This window comes from Hevea brasiliensis, chromosome 16, assembly GCF_030052815.1.
Source record: "Hevea brasiliensis isolate MT/VB/25A 57/8 chromosome 16, ASM3005281v1, whole genome shotgun sequence".
NCBI lineage: Eukaryota > Viridiplantae > Streptophyta > Magnoliopsida > Malpighiales > Euphorbiaceae > Hevea > Hevea brasiliensis.
The window spans coordinates 64,815,507-64,835,691 of NC_079508.1; the positions used below are offsets into that span (position 1 = coordinate 64,815,507).

Consider the following 20,185-nt stretch of genomic DNA (forward strand, 5'->3'; position numbering starts at 1 on the left):
GAATTGGCACAGAAGTTAAACACAAATTGCTACAAATTTTTGTTTAGTGATCCTTCCATATGACCTCAGAATAGGAAATGCATAGATAAGCTTCCAGCTATTTTGTTAATCGCTAATTCACTATCTTTAACATTAATTTTATCAATCCAATGGAACCTTTTCTTGGGCTTTAGCCTCAAATCCATGCAATGGACATTCCCTTTGTCAGGTTAAAATACTTTTCAAATTTATTATATATTTACATTATTTACGAAATTTTATACAAATTTTATCTCATAAATTTTATGTAAATTCATATTTATTTTTTATAAAGTAATTATTTTATAAAAAAATATAATAAGTTAATTTCCTCAAAAAAATAAGTTAATATAAAAATAGACACTTTACATAAGAATAAACATATAAAAATGATATTTTTTATAAAATAACACAATAAAATATTATTTTAAATTAATAATAATATTATTTTATTATGTTATTTTAAAAAACTATATTTATAATTTTATTTTTTCATAAAGGGTCATATTTTTTTTTTTTTATAAACTAACATGAATTTTTTTTTTTGAAATGATCACTTTAAATAAAAAAAAATACAATTTTATTTCTCTGTCGTTCACTTCTGTAAACAGAAAAAGTGCAAGCCAACAATATCTCCGTCCTTCTGCTCTGATTTATTATTATATATGTGAAACTTTCAGGACTTCAACCTCCGCCTTGAAATGAATCCCAACCCTATTCCACCACCCACTGACCCTTATTACTCTTATTATTCCCAAAACCCTAATACTCAATTCCCTCTCCAACAACTCCATCATGTCTATAATGATTCCTCCGCCACCACCGCTCTCAGACCACCTGGAGTGGACTCGTATCCCTCCCTGATCTCTTTCTCACAACCCAACGCCCTCTCTTATGTACAAGCTGATGCTTCTGGATACTATTTCGATCCCAATTTGCAGAATTGGGCTGCCAAGGAGGCCGTCCGGCAGTACGGGGCTGACCCGGCTGGATATGGAGGCGCTGTTGTAAGTGGTTGGTCTTCTTTTACTTTTTGTTTTTAATTTTTTATTTTAAAATATTTGCTGAGTGATTGGATATTAAATAGAATTAAAATATTCTAGACTAACGGTGACCATTTTTATAAAGTACCAGCCTTGATCGTGACAAAAAGTACTCTGACCTTAACCGGCCGGTATATTAATATGAGCTTTAAAGTTGTGCACTTTTGGATTTCATTCCGGTGCTGAGTGTTTGGTCAAGTTTCCTTCTGGCTAGAGCTTATTGTAAAAGGTTTAGGAGTTGTTGAGGTTATATATTAATTATAGTGCCGTAGTCCATTCTATTGAAAGTGGCATCATTTGAAAGTCTCCTTTGCACGACTCTAGTCATCTGTTGCTATGAATTTTTGTGATGTTACTTATTATTTTCACTAAAATGCTGTGATGAATTCCATGTGAAGTTTAGTATTCTCCCTTTTAAATATGGTGTGTGTTAGAAGATTGTCTCTTTGTGAACACAAAATTATAGAATGCAATAATGAAATCAGAGAAAAATAACGTCTTGCATAATATTTAATTGCCCAATGATGGACAATGAAAAGCTAGCGGAATGGTTGCTAGGTTGTTCACTGGGAGCATTTTTTGCCATCTTTACGTTACCTATCAGTATAATATGTTAATTACCCCATCAGTGAAACGTGGTAAGAACAACATTCCCATTTCAGTTTAGCCTTTTGCGATGTCATCGTTTTACAATAAATCATCTCAAATTTGCACTTGCATTTTTGTTGCAAGCATGGATGGAGGCACATTAGCATGTGCCATTGTTTAGAATCTCACTGTAAGCATGTTTCTTGATAAATACTCTTTTCCTTTCAGAAAACTTCTTTTAGGCCTGGACCTCCGAGTGCTCAGGCAATATTTATATGCACAAGCCTCTGTGGGTCAAACATGCTAAATTACAACAAACTAAAATTAAGTTATAGTGCAAAAAACAGGATTTGACATGTCTTTATCCAAAAGTAGTTAACTAGAATGCGGGCTTCCATTGAATGGAAAATGTCCCAAGTTGACATGTTTTTCACTTTTGTTTGAACTATTTGTTTCATATCGTTTACTTGGAATTGTTAATTTTCTCATGTAACTAAAATATTTTGGAAGGTCTTTTAATTTGAGTAGCCGTGGCGAGGATAAGAAAATGTGTCTATTCATATATTGCAAGAATGAGTGGCAGGAGGGTTTTATGAGTTGGATTAGTTAATCAAGCATAAACCTGTGGAGGCTCCAATTTGGAAAAATATTAGGTTCAGATAGTGAGAGAAATTAAGGTAGAAGTGGACTGGAGAAGTGGAGATGATGTTGACTGAAGTGGTAAAAAAACTGACATAATATTGAGACAGCTAATAGAAAGTTTTGCCCTTAAGAGAGCTAATGGGAAGAAGGTGATCCATGTAGCTGACTTCAAATTGATTTTTGATCTAGAATTAGTTCAATCAAGTTGTGCTTGGGAGACGATGCTGTTATTATTGTTCCAGTAGCTATGGTATTAGTGGATGCATGCCTCGTTTGCTCATGCACGTGGTGAAATTGAGCATTAGTTTGGCGGCCGTCAAAGACCGTAAATAAACATGATTACTCTTGTATCTATTTGCATTTCCCCCCCTTCTTTATAGCATTTATATTATAATTTGTTCATCAATGATTAATGCCTCTAGAATCTACAGACTGTCACAATACCTCAAGATGGCACAGAACAGTTGGCGGTTGCACATCCTGGGTCCACTTTGTGGACTAACTTTGCACTTCAGCTTCAGGGAAATGGCACTTGGAAGAAACACCAAAAGAAAACAAAGGTTGTTCAGTCTGCATATTGTCAAATTTGTAAAGTGGACTGTAACAGCAATGAAGTACTTGACCAACATAAATTGGGAAAGAAACACAAGAAAAACTTGGAGAAATTACAAGCGGCTGCTGGTGGTCCCAGTAATTCATCAGTGTCATGTAATCCAATTATTGGGCTACAAAAAGATCCTGATAAGGCCAAAGTTTTCAATGGACAAAGGGGTAAGAAGAAAGCAGCTGCACCAGCAGAAGATTTGGAGACAAAGAGAAGGAAAATTGTTAAAGGTGGGGCAGCATTGGGGGCAGTCAGAGTATGTGCAATTTGTAATGTGGTGTGCAATAGTGAGAATGTATACAAAGATCATCTCACCGGGCGCAAGCATGCTGCAATGCTAAAGAAACATGGAGTAATAATGGTTGCTGCCACCTGAATAAAAAATATTTGGAGTAGAAGATTTGGCAAACCTAGTACTTCTGTGATTTTCATTCATTACTATGTCCATATTCTCGTTAGAAGGTGTTACCTGTTCTGCATTGATGATGTTCTAGACAACAAACTTCCATGCACAATGTTCTTGTTGGCTATTGAAAGACACATTCATTAAAGAGACTTCTGGTGTTCATCGAGCATTTTCACGATAATCCTAAAATCCTTTTAGCCTCGAGACATGGGTCCATTCACTTGTATACAATTGCCTTTGTCTTCCAGATGTTCACATGTGAATCTCTGGCACAGCGTGGGAGACCAAGAATCTTATGCATGCTGTTGTAAATTTTACTTTTAATACCTTTTTTTTTTTATCCATCTTTTACTGGTATCTCTTTAATGGTATTGTTTCAGGTTAATTTATATGAGTTGGAAGAATGCATGTGTGATCGTCTATTTGATGTAGTCTAGATACGAGGCTGGGGGTGGGCACGGGCCGTTTTAGAGCCTGAATCAGCAGTTTTGGGTCAAGGGGAATAAAATTGGACCATAGAGTTTCCTTCAATTCAGGTTCGATTTAAATTCAACAGTAAAATTTTTTTAATAAAAAGTTATATTTTAAAAAATCTATATTCTGTCAAAATTCAGACAAGATTAATTCTGCCTAATTTCAGTTTTAAATTGAATTATCTCATTTTCGTTTGAATTGGACAATGGCCGGGTTTAAAGTGATGCCACAAACAGAGGAGTTTTTCATTTACATGTATAGAAAGTTAGAGATTTCCTTCACTGCTGCACTCAGGTGGAGCATTAAAGACGAAAGCATGTCAATGCAGAATAATACTGCAAAATGAATGTTTCTTGGTTGATTTGGCTGGCTATGTATAGGATTTGAACTCAAGACCTTCAGTACCAATAAAGCTCATTGGTATGAATGTGACCATCTAAATGATGGGTATGGTGGAGTTTAAATCATTGGATAAAATAAACCTTTCAAATAAGAAACCTTAAGTTTAAGCACAGCCAACCCATTATACTTTGTCAATTGAATTTTGTCCCTTGCTGATGAAAGACTATATCATCACTCATCACGCCTCGAGCCCGATATGAAATTCCACAATCGCCGAAGAAGATTGCAAAACGAATGAATTCAAGACTTTAGTGAATCCACTTTGCTCTACTCTTGACCTCAAACAAAATGCATTTGCATTACAAAACTAATTTATCTTTTAAAAAAAATATATTTAATTACTTGAATATTATTTTCTTTCTCAAATATCAATTAATATTATATAAAGTTTTATATTTATATAGATAATATCAATGATAATATGCCAAAAATATTATTTTTAATAACTTCTAAAATTAAAAAAAAAAAAAAAGGAAAATACTTGCGCTCTACTTCTACTTGGCATTTTTTTTTTTTCTTTTGACCCATCTTTGCCCGGATTCACAACCGGCCCATTGCCAATCCCAAGTGGCAGTGGTTGGATGGAAATGAAGACCATTTGTCAAAATCCAAGCAAGCCTCTCTCAAGGCGACAAGTGTATAATGGTTTGATCAAGGGGATAGAAGAGGCAGTTGAGCTATTACAAAATGGAGGAATGATATTTTGAACTTCATTCTTTTATTTGTTTTTGCAGCGGTCGAACTTCACATACAAGCTCTCTTATTTTTTTCATTGCTAATATTAAAGCCACATTTATTTCAGGATGGCAAATCAACGTTTACAGTCGGATGCGGAAAGCTCAGAGTCTTGAGCTTGTGGCGCCACCAACACAGCAACTCAAGTGATGGCGACTATGGCAATATGACAGGTTCAATACTCCAAATATCCTTGGCATATTCATGGATCGTCCTGTCGCTGCTGAACTTGTATGAACCTGCTGTATTCATGATTGACATCTTGGTCCATCTCTGCCACCAGTTACAGATGTTAACAACATGACAAGGATTTTACCAAATTATTTAAATATAAATGAAAGCCAAGATGGATCTAGCGGACAAGTATGCCATCATGTCTGTTTCCTTGTTATTCAGTAATTGAGGGAAATCATAAAAAAAAAAAAAATGCAACTTACACTTTGGTCCTGATATGCCTCATCGACTTTCTCTTGGCATTCTATATAGCTGGGGAAGTCCTTGCCAACGAGGAAATAATCAGCACGACCAAAACCTTCATTTCCCTCTAGTGATCCCATCAGTTCATCATAGTTGTAAGAGCCAAAAACACCACTTCTGACAAATTCTTTCACTTCTTCGAATCGTGGGTCCGGAACAAACTATATTAAGAGCACGGCTGAAATGTTAAATCCTTTTATTTATTTTATCATCCCCTTACACATTGAAGAAAAACTTGCATTTGTTAATCTTAGCCTAGACTAAGATCATTGTGATACCATTTATCTGTGAGGTTAATGCCAGAAATTTAGTTTAATAAATTATTTCAAAGATTAAAAAATTGGTTCATTTGGCATACCTTCCCATTAGCTCTTTCTTTCCTCAGCCCTGCGATCTCATGAGCTTCAGCACCGAAGAGGAAAAAATTGTCTTCTCCAACCTCCTGACGTATTTCAACATTGGCCCCATCTAAGGTCCCTATTAGGATGCAACCATTCATAGCAAACTTCATGTTGCTCGTTCCACTGGCTTCCATCCCAGCAGTGCTACAGAAGGAGGGAAACAAACGCTCACTTTGAATTAGTATCACAAAGCTCTTTTCAGACCTATTTCTAAATAGCACAAGGACCACTAAGTCACAAAAAGATCTTAAAGCCTAGGTGCTAGGCAAAGGCACATGCCTTTGAGCAGTGCAAAAGAAATGAAATTTGTTATAAATTTTTTTTTAAAAAAATTACATGTCATAAGACCTCTGATCTGTAGTCAATGCTCCTTCTCGACTTAAAAAGCATGTGTTTCATGTATGCTCTATTAAAAGAAAGAACAAAGAAAGAGGACCAAGAGAGAGAGGAGAGTGGTTAAATGGAACTGTGGAAGCCTATTGTCTTCTCCTCCTATCTTCTCTTCCTTTTTTCTTCCTCTTTTTTGGTGTTATTTTCAATTGAAAATGTTGCAGTACCTATCTAGTTAGTATTCATTTTTGTTTTGTTGCTTTCAATTTAATTAGGTGTATTCGAATACCCCATAAACTCGTACCCAACAAAAAATTGATAGATTAAATAGTATGAGTTATAGGAAAAATGAACTGGGGCAGTCAAAATATAACAGAGGCATGCCTTGTTGCACCTTGCACCTTGCACCTAGAAAAATATATGCCTAGGCAACAAGGCGCACAGCCCAGACACACCTTTAGTAAATATACTTTCAGGCAAAACAAGGCGGTTGAAAGACAAATATGGTCTAAATATAAGTAGAATGTACTCTTGGAACCATTCCCAGTTTTGTATCTCAATAACATTTGAGGCCAACAGAAAACCTATGTGGCCAAGAAATAAATGCAAAATAACTACATTGTGAACAAAATTGAATTACCTGATATGCTGTGAAAGCTCACTTGCAGGAATAAGCAATTCAGCAACACTGACGTTGTAATCCGGGACAAAAACAACCTAAAGTTCAATAACGAAAAGAACATGTACAATTTTAGTGATAGAATGGGACTTATTGCAAGTGATTGACATCTACAATTAAACAGAACAAAGCATTTGAATTTTAATGTTTTACAAAAAAAAATATTAACTCAGATCAAATAATAACCCCAAATTCCATATATAAGTAAGCACAAATATGGAATTGTTCAAGCCACAATCAATAGGCACCAAACAGATTCCATAGGCTCTGATTGACAAATTGAAAGAAGATGGATAGTCTTGTCTTTTAAGTATCACAACAATTTCAATGTTTGCCAATTGTTCTTTTGAGAAAAAATAAAAAGAAAAAGGAATTCTTGCATTACAGAAATGCAGTTTGGTAGTTGCATCAGATCATACTCTGATGACAATTCCTTGTGAGCAATATCAAGCATTCTGTAATTGAAAGCACTGAAGATAACAAAAAAAAAATCAACCAAATCAGAAAGATGATTCCAACTACTCATCAGCACCAAATACATGGACAAAATACAACCGAGTTCCTCTATATGGATCTTTGTCGTCCAATATTCTTGGTTCAGGGCTCCATTATTGCTAAGGTCCGAAAACTATACCATAATAGCTAAAGAAAAAGAAATTCAAATGAGATATCCATTAAATTAGCACAACAAATATCAAGTGTTAAAGCTATACCTTAAGTAAATCACCTATTTCAGCATCATGATTAACTGTAGCCCCCACATCCGTGATAAATTTCACAATCCTTTTGGCTTGCACATATGTAGCGAATGCTTTTCCACCAAATATACAAACTCTAGGAACATACTTAGCTTTCCTTTCTGCAGCACTCATTTCTTTCATCTTCTTGTAGCGGTACACAATTCCAAGAATATTCAGCAGCTGTCGCTTGTATTCATGAATACGCTTCACCTGTACACAATAACTTTTATCAACTACTTAGAAACTGTCGATTCGGATGAAGAAAAAGGAATGGAAAGAAACAAAACTCTCCCTAATTATTGCCTAATCCTTCCATACATTCTCATAATTTCTTTTCCACTTTCTGAGGCAGGTAAAGAACTCAACATAATTAATTTTGCTTCTCATCTGAAACTTGTAAGTATTTTCATCTGTTTGCTAAAATATATAATGATTTGTCCACTCACATTAATAGGAGTGTGAAGACTTCAACAACAAGCTACCTGGATATCAAACATTGCATCGGGGCTGACAGAATACCCTGTTTTTTCTTTGAGGAATGACACAACCTTCATCTTGTTGCTTTTCTTTGCTGCCCTCCATTGGGTTTGAAGATCCTCATTATCTGCAAACTACATATACAAATTGCACGAACTTTGATCAAGATGATATGCAGTGACATTTTGATCAAGCCAATCCAATAAATATTAACATTAATTATCAAATAAGTAGTCAGCTAGTTTAGGAACCAGACTATTTTCAAGACATCCTACACAAACAAATGTTTCAGATTTTATTTTGTAAGCAATATACCTAGCCACTGAAAAGATGGGAAATATTTGGGAGCTTGCAGCTCTCATCAGAACTCCAAATCTATAGAATGTGGAGACAACGAATTTTCCAAAGAAACTCAATTTCTCTTCTTCAGTGGCCAAAATTGAACTGATGTACTTCCAAAACAGTCTAAGTCAGTACAACATAGCTACTTGAATCATTTTGAAACTCAAGGTGACAAAAATTAGAACATGTAATCCAAAGAATCTATTAGTGCATCCAGGAAGGGTTTCCCCTACTCCACATAAATCTATATATTACCAGCCCAATATTAGGCACAATCATCATTTTTCAATGCCAAAAGGAAAGTCAGATACAAGTCTAGAATAAAGGTGCCAAATTCGACCCATACCATACACATCCTTTACAAAGTGTGTGGGTTATAAATGGGTTTCTTATGTTTTAATGCAGATTAAATGCATCGAAGCAACTCATTAATACATGGAATGGATAAAGGTTGGGTATTTATACCTATTTTAATTATTGACCTAAATATTAATCAGTATGATCACTTCCCTATGCCAGCACCACCACCATCACATCCACATCCACCTCCACCCCCACCCCACCTTCATGGATGTGGCCACTGCCACCATTTCTGTCACTGTCACTGTCACCGCCACTACTATCTTCCATTGATGACCACCAGAACTACTACCACTGCATGTCTGCCTCCATCAGTACCTGTACCGCCCACCAATGTCTTTGATGCTGCCACCACCTCCACTTATGGGCATAGACACCACTACTACTTTTTTTGCTAGTACCATCACCAACCAACAACACATTTGTTACCATCACCATTTCCACCACCATGCACAGTTACTACCACATAGACTGCTCTCACTGTTATGTCAAGTGTCAAGTGTTCCTATAGTATGAAACCATTGAAGATTGCAACAAAGTGTAAAAGATGTTCCATGTGAACAACTTTGAAAACTAATCATGGTGTGGTCTGCCAATTGAAAGAATTTCAAAAATAAAAGATTTACATAAGGTGGATTACCTTTCTTAGTTCAGCAAGCTTTTCAGTCTTTAAAACCCATTCTTCAGATCCAGTCCAGTCAGTAATAATTTTACTCAAATCCGGATTGCAGAAACGGATCCATCTTCTTGGAGTAACCCCATTGGTTTTATTTTGAAACTTATTAGGCCACAACTGCCAGAATGAAAGCACAGGGGTCAGAGTTATGAACATTTCCACAATAATTAGGAGAGGAACCTAAACCCCTCAGTTTCATTGAAGTCATTTGAATGCATTCTACTGCAAGCAAATAAAGCAAGAATCACCTCACCTCATAAAATGCATTAAACACTTCATCCTTCACTATTTCACTATGTATCTCAGCAACTCCATTTACTGCATGACCACCTACAACACAAAGATTAGCCATACGGACCAGCTTTGGTGGTTTTGGTGGCGGTTCTGCCACCACCTTTTCCTTCTTCTGAGTGCCTTTGCCATTGGGTTCACCTTTGCTTTCTGGCTCATCTTCACTATCAATTTCATCTTTTTCACTAATCAGCTTGCTTTCATCATCAGATTTTTCAGTTTCTTCACTCATAGCTGCAACAGAGCTTTCCTTGGGTTTAACAATTAAATCCGCAAAGGTGGAAGGCAAATCTACATTTTCTAATATTCTCATTTCCTTCAGTTTTTTCTCCAAAAGGTCGGGATCTGCTCTTCCATACTCAGAAACAATGGTTTTTATCAGCTGCAAAATATGAAAGAGAGAAATAGAACTAAGATGAGTACGTCACTACATCACCACAGAAATAGGGTTTTGTTTAAAAAAAAATCCAGTATTACCTCTTCATCAATCATTTCTATGATCTCAACATGTCGTGGTAACAGCTTCTCCATAAGCTCTAAACTCCATTTCTCCAATGCTTCAGGTAGAACAGTATGGTTCGTATATGCCACAGTTCTGGTATATAATTGACAGGAAATGAGGTTAAAACTTACAAGATATAAAATTTGAGAGTAAACATAGTGGAGGAATATTATGTACCATTAAAAAATTGTACGGGAAGAAGATTTTTTTTAAATAACAAATCTAAATTTCCCAGCATTTTGCCCACCTCTTTACATGGTATAATGAGATAGGTACTGCAACATCTAAAGAAAATTGCAAAATCAAGAGGTTAAGAGGAGAGCGATGACCAACAAACAAAGGACAACTGCAAACAGCCATTGCTAGATGGGGAACTAATAAATGATAAATATTCACTTCCCATGTTTCCATTTTCTTTGGATCTCATGAAACGCCGAATTACAATCAAAGCCAAAGGAAACTGCTGAGGTGAGATGTTCTGAGGAAATTCACCGGCAAACACCACCAGAAAATTAAAAAGAAGACGAGAAGAAATAAAAAAGAACCATCAAAAAATGTAACATCTCAGTTGTTTCATACTGTAAGTTTAGCTGGCTCATTCTAATTTATAGAAAAAATTCACTGTCATAAATCAATAACAAGTGAAAAAGTCCATACTCAATTATCATTCCACTGAAGTGAGCGCCTGGGGTAGAAAATTTGAATATTTGGTCCTACTTCTCATCATTTTTGAATGAAGGGGTTACACAAAAGACTTAGGCCTGCAACCCTAGGTGTATCACATGTCAGATTGGGGGATTGGTGATACAAGGAACCATTGTGACTTTAAGACCAAGACCTTTATCATTAGTCCAAGTAATGGCAATAATTCACTAGCAAGTATTAAGTAACTAAGTACCACAAAAATTCACTAGGCAAACTATTAGCAAAGATCTAATGCCACACTCACATCACAACCATCCAACTCTCCACTATGTTGAAATGTTTCAAATATAACCATATTACACTGCATATATTCCAAAAAAAAAAATAGTAGAATAATTGTTTTATTGACACAGCTTATCAAAAAAACCAAAAAAAAAAAAAATGCATGTAGTTAATAGTTAATACAAGGATAAATGATGATACCTTTGGGTAATATTCCAGGCCTCCTTCCAGCTTAAGCCTTTCAAGTCTATCAAAATTCTCATCAGCTCTGGAATGCAGAGAGTGGGATGAGTGTCATTCATCTGCACTGCAACTTTCTCAGGAAATTCTTCCCACTTTATGTTTGATCCAGATCTTCTCTCGAACCGTGCAATGATATCTTGGAGAGAAGCTGAACATAAGGTATATTGTTGTTTCAACCGTAGGATCTTGCCCTCCGCTGAATCATCCCCAGGATAGAGAATATAGCAAATCTAACATTACGGGAAAGTATTGCAATGATTATCCCATAAATTCATACTGTTTTCCAAAAAAGACAAAGCAGATGCAAAAGTAGAACCGAAAAGGAACATTTGATAAAAGGTACTAGTATGAAGTGCAGCAACATAAAATGTGTAAACAGAAGAAACACAGTTGCTAGGTATTAAATTTTCCGAAAAGTGGAAGCCACAGAAATAAACTTAAAGTATTAACATAAATTAGAGAGTAAAATCTCTCCGGCGTGCAAGAATCAGAACAATTAGGAAAATAATGGGCACATAGCAGTCGATTTAATTATGAGAACATTAAAATATTCATAAGAAATACAGACCTTTTCAGCATTTGCAAGGGCCTCATATGCTTTAGTGTGCTCCCCAGCATTGAAAGCATACAAGTCCAAATCTTCGGCTGGAGCTTTAGTTGACCAAAGTCGAAGGTTAATAGTGCTTTTAGTTTTATATCCTGGTATTGGGACATCATATGCCACAGCCTTTATATCTTCTCCTCCGATCCAGTGTTTTTTCCCATCTGATCCACTAACAACCTTGCCGTAAAATTTTACAGGATATGCAACATCATTTCTCACAATTTCCCAGGGATTACCCATCTACAAGCAGAAAAACATAATTAGCTAATAAAATAAGAAAAGTAAAGGACCAAAATGCCAGCTATCCTTCAAAGAACATAGGTATATTTAAAGGAATCATCTGAAGCAAAAGATAGTGAGCTGAAAGCAAGCATACCTCAAGCCAATCTTCAGCAACCTCCTCTTGACCATCTTTTGTAATTCGCTGTTTAAATAAGCCATACCTGTATCTTAATCCATAACCCCATGCAGGATAATTTAATGTTGCCAAAGAGTCCAAAAAGCAGGAGGCGAGTCGCCCAAGACCTCCATTTCCAAGTGCAGCATCAGGCTCCTGTTATCATTTGACCAACGAAATCAGCCAGTAAAACACATGTAGAACCATATAAGTGTGCACACACGCTCTTACAAAAAGAGAATCATTTCTTTTCCTATAACCACTGGTCCATAACAGATCAAAGTATGAAAGCTTTAAAGCAGACATTTAAAAATAGAAAGGAAAACCTGCCAAATCAAAATTATTTGAAACTATAAGACTTGAACTGAAGCTCTTTAGGGTTTACTCTATATCCCATATACTTTTGACTTTCCTCACAGGCTATCAAGCCTGTTGTTTGAGCATCAATCCTCCTAAGTTAATTTAAAATATATTAGCAAATTGTACCAACATTGCCATGCACAACTTACCACCAATAAGAAAATAAAAAATTGAAAAAAGTTGTTAAAAAGAAACCTCACATGACGAGCCACATTCTCCAAATTGTGTCCTAGCTTGGTCAAAGCCTCTGCATATGCACCAGTCAGCTCTAAATTACCAATTGCATTCAACAGTGCTCTACCCTACAAGAAAAATCATGATGACAAACATAATTATTTACAGAATGAATTATCAGTTGTTAAGACTAAAGCAGAAGATCATGATAAACCTGTAGAAATTCCATTGACAAATAATACGCCTGTTTTACATTCAATCTCTCATAGTGCTCATACGTTTCATTCCAATTTATGATGAGAGCATCACGAACACTTTGCGCAGTTGCAAAGAAGGCCTTTGGAAGCTCAAATTTCTCTGGGGAAAATGATGGTGTGAATTCTGCATGGTATTTGATACTTGAGGCGATAGATGAGGCATCTGAAGTGAAAGGACTCCGACTACTTGGATTTTCTACACCAAAATATTCAAGTAAGAATTAAGTGTAGTAAAAGATATTAAGTACATTGCAATACTATTAAGAAAATGTTAAGGAAACCCCTTCCAACCTTTCCTATTTTTCTGTTATTATGAAGAGAGGATGAGCCACCACATATCCTAAACTTAGTGCAAAACAACACCCCAAACACCCCCCCCAACCCAAAATAAATAAATAAAACAAAATATAAATGGAGAAAAACAGAGACACAAACACAGAGGCAGAGAGAGAGAGAGTCATAACAGGTAGCAGAAGGAAGGAAACCTTCAATTGCAAAATTAAAGCACATTTAGGGCTAATCTGAAACACAAGGAGCCTAAACAAATAGGATAGACATGAAGTGAGATATGTGAATATCGAACCAAGGCAGGGTTTTTCCTTCACGCATGAAGTTAAAACTCTTTGTTTCCTCACGATTGCAGGACTAGGAAGTAAGAGTTAGATTTTTCCTGTCGCTTAATCAAAACTACTTGCGTACTTATCTTAATTTAGAAGAAAAACGCCCTCCACCATGTATAAACACAAACCAAAATAGCTTAACTTTTGCGTGCTACATTTCCAACAACCAGTTTACATTATCATGTCAGCATCAAAAAAAATCCGAACCCAACAACCATGCATGATTTAGTAGCTTAACATAAAAGGAAGCCAGTTAGCTAGCATTCTCTATTTTCCAAGACAAGCTGGAGAGCTCGTGTACCGTCCAGCAAGTTTGATTGCAAAGAGATGGCTAGTTAAAATCATCAAATAGTATGAATTTTGATAATATTGCATACTAATCCAATAGATGGTGGGTCCCAATCCTTTTTCAACACTAACAAGATAACATAAGAGGTGTTCCTATCAACAGCCAGCAAGCATCACTTTCTCAATATCTCCTATACTAAAAGAGAAATGATGGATACTTAAGTTTTTACTTTAGCATTTACACTACACATTCAAGGACGAAAAAATGAAGAGAAGAAGAAGAAGAGGAAGAGAGAAAGAGGGAGAGCAGAGAGGCTAAAACGACATATTTAGATTGGAAGATCTCTCATCCGCTGATCCGCACACTTCCATCCACATAAACACGCTCTCAACCTCATCATTAACATTCAAAACCACAACACACTAACACAAACAAAATCTTGAGAACAACATACGGCAAAACAACAGAAAATACAATACATAGGAGACAGCCCACCTTCGTCAGAGATCGGATCTTTGAATTTCGTCTTTGGCTCGCTAGACACATTTTTAACCGAAAACGACCTCGTAAGAGACCGCGACCTCAAGGTCCGAATCAAGAACAGATTCGATCTCCACTTGCCACCGCTTCTAGAACCGAAATCGACGAATCTCGAAACAGGACTACAATGCGAAGTCGCAGAGAAATGTGAAGTCGCCATTCTCTCTCTCTCTCTCTCTCTCCCTCGGTCTCGCTCTTTCAGTGATGATGAGTGACGAGTGTTAAGCGATCAGAGTGTATATAGCGAGTGGTGGAAGAAGATAGTACAAATTCAAAACGGTCAATCATAAAAGAAAGGAAAAAAGCTCCGTGATTTTCCTTTCACGGACCTATTTTTATCGATCCAAAATCGAGGGGTCCCACGTTGACGGGATCTGGGATTTGATTATTCTGCGGGTGATTACTTCTTTACCATCTCTATTTATCACACCTGGGGTTAGATTATTGAAATTTCAAATATGTGGATAAAGTGGCCCATTTTGATTGGTTGAGAAAACGCTAGTGCAGCTTGTATGAGTGTTGGTGTTTGTATTGTAGTACAGAGGCGGTTTGATATTTACGTTGGCGAAGTGACACGCGAGAGCGCTTCAGGGCGCTTCCTATCGTCCATTTGTAGAAATTTTATTCGCAACAAAGTTATATTTTATTAAATCTTTTTAATTTTTATATTCTTATTTTTTTGTAGATCTATTATAAATTTTTTTAAATGATACAATGTAATAATAAAAATTTAAATTAGATTAAATCAAAATCGATATTTTGACTAATAGTTTACTCTTGATTGAATTTAAATAATAATAATAATAATTATTATTATTATTAAATTGTTTTAACAATTAAATTAAAATTGATATCGCAATTTTCTTAAACTGGTTTGAAACCTCAAAATCAGAATCATGCCCCATGAAGTCCGGTTCAAGGCCCAGGGGCCTCGGCCAAGAACCGCTTGTTACGATGTGCACGTGCATTGGCAGTAAAACGGCAGGTCGTGGCGGTCCTACCCCAGATTTTGCTGATCCCGTCGCATGAAGCCATACCTCTATTCTCCTACTTTCTTTATTTCGCTCGCAAAACCCTCACGGCCAATTATTAGATGTGCCTTAGGCACTAAAAAATAATTCTCTCTTACAGAAAAAAAAAAAAAAAAAAATTCTTCTTATAATATAATATATAATATTGAGAATAAATCTCACGTAATTACGTGAGAAACGATACATGTGCGTGCACCTAATCATTTCTCAACCTTCACTCCCTCTTTTCTCCGCTTCTACATTCTTCACTAGCAAACAATGGCTTCTCACCATCCTAGCATCCCTCACCAACATCACTGCCAAAACCCTTCCTTCATCACCGCCACTTCCAACCCCCCAACTACAACTTGCTGTTGCAGCTGCCATTGCAACCATTGCTGCATCCAACCTGATCACCCTTCTGCACCACCACCACTACAGCAATTATCAATTGATTCACTTCTCCAAGCTCTTGGATCTCTCCTTCGGCAGCTACCGTATGTTTATCCTTCCAGCCATAATAAACCTTGCGCCCAGAAAAATCATCTCCAAAACCTACAAGTTCAGCCACAAAATCTTCATTTTCAACAGCTGGCTGATGACCAACAAACTCAGTCTGTTCTCTCTTCTCTTCTTCAACGAATCAACACTCTGGAATCCTCTCTTCACCGTTTTTCTACTTCTTCTGCTTTGAATTATCATAGCCATCCATCGTATTCTCTTAGAGAGGCAGCCGCTCGCGTTATTCAAACCCATTTCCGTGCCTTTCTTGTTTTTAGATCAAGAACCCTAAGTCAGCTCCAGGACATTGCTTTTGTTAAATCCAGCTTCCACTCTCTCAAATCCTCTATCTCGAGTAAAACCCATCTCAATTGTGATGTTATTTCCCACAAAGCCATGGACTTGCTGCTCAAACTTGACTCTATTCAGGTATATCATTCAAAGGTAGTTCTCCTTTTTTTTTTTTTGCAATTTTATAATTTTTTTTATCCTTTTAATTCTTAGTGGCTTCTGTTTGTAGGGCGGTGATCCTACGATCAGAGAGGGAAAAAGGTCAATTAGTAGAGACATAGTGAGATTTTTGGAGTTCATTGATGGGCTTGCAGCTAAAAGGCATGGATATTCATATGAACCTGCAAAAAAAGTGAGTTTTGTTAGGAACAGCTACAAATCTAGGGCTTCGAATGCCAGTATTGGATATGGAGATTTAAGTGGATATCAGAAGGACATAGTGGAGAAATTGAGTGACAGAGTTGAGAAGATTCGTGGATTTTCTAGAGTTTGTGATAATGATGAAGAAGATGTGGAGCTTGAAGGTTTTCAGCAATTCATCAATGACGAGGAAGATGACTTTGTAAACCCTAAGTTTTGCCCTGATGGAAAGCATGGCGGTTCCAAAATTAGAAATGTGGCTTTGATAAAAAACAATGTTGGTAAACCTAGAGTGAAGAAAACTGTCAGCTTTGCTGAGAATGGAAATGTGTATAGGGTTTTCAGCGACAACCATGAGTCAGCTTTAAGTAGAGATGGTAGCTTCGCTGAGTGGAGTGATTCCAGTGATGGTCATGGAGAGACTATGGATTGAAATGAAATTGAAGAGAGAAAGGGGATCTCTAAAAGTACGGAGAATGGCTTTGTTGAGGATGAGAATGCGACATCTACACAGAGCAGTGATGGGGAGAGGAATCCTACAAGGAATGTAAGAGGGGGCGGTGAGTTTGAAATTCATGGGTTCTGCCAGTATCAAGATGGGGGCTTAGTTTTCTCTGCCCCATCGCCCCTGAAGATGGAATCAAGAGCTGATTTGATGAAGAGAAAGGCTGTGAAAATAGTTACTTAAAGGACCATTTCTTGGGTTTGCGTTCTCAAAATCTTGCAAAATTTGTGGATTTTTAGAATCATGCCACATTGTTTTCCATTTGTCAATTGTGAGTGTAGTCTTGTAGATCAATAATAAATTGTCCAGGTAGGATGTGTATGTGATGAGCTGTATTTGTGGTGGGTAACGTAACTGATTGTAGGCCTTTCCTGCATTTATTTGGGATTTGTAATCTAATTTGCTACCTTCTCCGACAAATTTTTGGCGTTTAGTAAATGATGAGAGCTCTTGTTAGTTTCATTGTTTTCCCTGTTATACTTGTCATGCTTTATGTGTAAGTATATATGTTCAAACGCTGAAGTTCTAGAAATCCTTTCTTACTTGAGATGTTCTTATCACAGGGAATTACTTTTCTTAGCTTGGCTGCCAGGACTTGAGACGCAGTTGAAATAAGCTAAGCGAATACTTTAGATTATCTTATCCAATGACCGCACAAGCGTTGCAAGAAACTGGTCACCGGACAAGTCAAAGATACGCCAATGGTGCCCCTAGTCACTCTTCGCAGCTTGCAGGATGTGTGCTTCATTTATTGGAATAAGTTTTAAGACCTAAAAAAAGGTGATGTCTGGACAAATATGTCACCTTCATGAAGGTTGACGGTTATACAACACTAATGAGAAAGGCATCCATGTCATTCAACTTACATTTATTTCCATTGCCATAAACTAATTACCTTTCTTCTTTGAGAATGTGAAATTCTAATTCTATTATAAATCTGTCTGCCTATTGTAGTTACTTCAAGGTTTGACTGGCTGGCATCAAGCGACTAACACCTACTTCTATTTCTTACAGTTGTGCAAACTATGGAAAGGATCGCCCGGGCTTGTGGAAATTTCTTATTTCTGCTGTGGTCCTAAATACCAGTGTAGCCGTTGCAAATTTCATTTGCGAAAATCTTGTGCTGATCTTCCACGTGAAATTCAACACTTCTTTCTCTGGTGCCCACTGACCCTGTACGTAAATTCTCACTTCTTTTGTCATGATTGCAATAGATCCTGACCAGGCTTTTATGTTCCGCTGCAGCTAATATGAATTCACATTGAATGTTAAACGTGCATCACTTCCCAACATATTGGCATCTGAACGTCAGGAGCGGATTGAACATTTTAACCACGAACATCCATTATTGCCTTGTGAAATTAAGCATGGTGATGACGTTTGCTGGCGCTGCAAAGCATTTTCCATCTCACCTATGGTTGTAAGAGATGCAACTTTTTTTTTTCACACAAATCATGTGCTGAATTACCTCAAAAAAATCCAGTAGCACCCCTTTCATCCGCGCCAAGGTTCACCCACCTCAACCTGTCGCTTGCAATGCATGCAATCACAAAATTGCTTTCTTTGCATATCACTGTGATAAGTGCCCATTTTTCCTTGATATAAATGACATTTTTCTGTCACCCTCCATTCAGTATGAGGGCCACCTACACCTTGTTACTCTATTTCAAATCTGTTATTGTTCTTGTAACTTCTGTGGTAAGAGATGCAAGCAATGCTTCCAGCAATGTGTGATGTGCAATTTTGATCTCTATCTGATCTCTATTGCCATCCATCATTTCCACAAAAAGTAAATTAAGCATAAATGCCACATAGATCCTTTAGCATTTGTAGATTATCTTTTTCACAAAGAAATGAATTTAACTATGATTCATGGAAGAAATTAAGAGACTGATCAGAATCAGTGATTGTTGTGTTGAATGCAAGTTTGTATAGCATATCAAGTGTGTATAGCAAATTTTAGGTACGTCCCCATATACTTCAATCCCTAAATCACAATTATAATTCATATTAACCAATAATTCTTTTACCAAAGGGATCCAATATATGTTTATATCAATTTGTTTCAGCCACTGGAAAATCTTATTTATGCATAGAGCTTCACCAGACACAATGAAATTTTATGAATGTTATCAATTTGCTGTGGACTTAGTATTATCCATTTGCTGTCTAAAGGGAGAACTTATTCCATTTCATAAAAATTTCTTTCTCCCAACCCTATCAAAACTAATTAGCAAATGAGATTCCCTAAACTAATTAGTAAATGAGATTTCCTAAGTAAAAAACCAAAATTCTGTCTTCAGATCTGAATAACCCCACTCCCCATTTATTAAGCTGTATATTTTCTATGTTTAATATTTAATTTTTTACGGGGTACTATCTTCGCTTGTTACTACATACCAATACTCAATGGAGGAAATGATAAAGGGCCAGACTGCTGCAAGGGAAGCAGAAATTTTACGGGAGACTCATTTGTTCCAAAACTAGTCAAAAATATTGCAGAGTCTGAGGCAGAGCTGAAGCCATTGACAAAAGAGAGATAGCAACTAAAAGACGAAAAAAGGAAACGGGAGGAAGAATAAAGCCACTAGCCAAAAGAATTGAAGAACTAGAAGAAGATTGTGCCTTGTCCTTTTCGTACTGCAGATCCAAACAAAAGGAAATAAGCAATTAAAATATCTTGTCATCAACTAAAACCTCTGCTAAGTTCTTTATTTTTTAAGGTCTGTCTGGAAAAGGGTGAGTAAGGGATAAATAAAGCTAAGAAGGGGCAAGTATTAACCTGTTTGGGAAGAGGCCACTTAACGAAGGATAAAGATAAATAAGGGTAAGTTTTACTGTCCATTACTCCTTAAATCTCAATTTTTCTTACATCCCAAATTGGAATATCAGAAGAGATAAGAGTTATAAATTTCTATTT

The 20,185-nt window shown here is 36.5% G+C and overlaps 3 protein-coding genes across 3 annotated transcripts; 2 read left to right on the forward strand and 1 right to left on the reverse strand.

The window, feature by feature from the left end:
* The first annotated feature begins 574 nt into the window (after window positions 1-574).
* LOC110657716 (uncharacterized) lies at window positions 575-3,690 on the forward strand. The gene is made up of 2 exons (XM_021815051.2): window positions 575-1,025; window positions 2,723-3,690. The coding sequence occupies exons 1-2, from the start codon at window positions 720-722 to the stop codon at window positions 3,269-3,271; spliced, it is 855 nt and encodes a 284-aa protein (XP_021670743.2). The 5' UTR covers window positions 575-719; the 3' UTR covers window positions 3,272-3,690.
* A 1,175-nt stretch (window positions 3,691-4,865) lies between these two features.
* On the reverse strand, window positions 4,866-15,100 carry LOC110657715 (alpha-1,4 glucan phosphorylase L isozyme, chloroplastic/amyloplastic). Its single transcript, XM_021815050.2, has 15 exons — window positions 14,554-15,100; window positions 13,107-13,345; window positions 12,919-13,020; window positions 12,338-12,514; window positions 11,926-12,201; window positions 11,316-11,587; window positions 10,163-10,280; window positions 9,648-10,067; window positions 9,359-9,511; window positions 8,022-8,150; window positions 7,513-7,749; window positions 6,761-6,837; window positions 5,748-5,934; window positions 5,350-5,550; window positions 4,866-5,185 (listed from the first exon to the last, which is right to left on the reverse strand). The coding sequence occupies exons 1-15, from the start codon at window positions 14,756-14,758 to the stop codon at window positions 5,069-5,071; spliced, it is 2,910 nt and encodes a 969-aa protein (XP_021670742.2). The 5' UTR covers window positions 14,759-15,100; the 3' UTR covers window positions 4,866-5,068.
* A 714-nt stretch (window positions 15,101-15,814) lies between these two features.
* On the forward strand, window positions 15,815-19,147 carry LOC110657714 (BAG family molecular chaperone regulator 8, chloroplastic). The gene is made up of 4 exons (XM_058137909.1): window positions 15,815-16,553; window positions 16,630-17,536; window positions 17,829-18,440; window positions 18,511-19,147. The coding sequence occupies exons 1-2, from the start codon at window positions 15,888-15,890 to the stop codon at window positions 17,191-17,193; spliced, it is 1,230 nt and encodes a 409-aa protein (XP_057993892.1). The 5' UTR covers window positions 15,815-15,887; the 3' UTR covers window positions 17,194-17,536; window positions 17,829-18,440; window positions 18,511-19,147.
* Window positions 19,148-20,185: the final 1,038 nt, after the last annotated feature.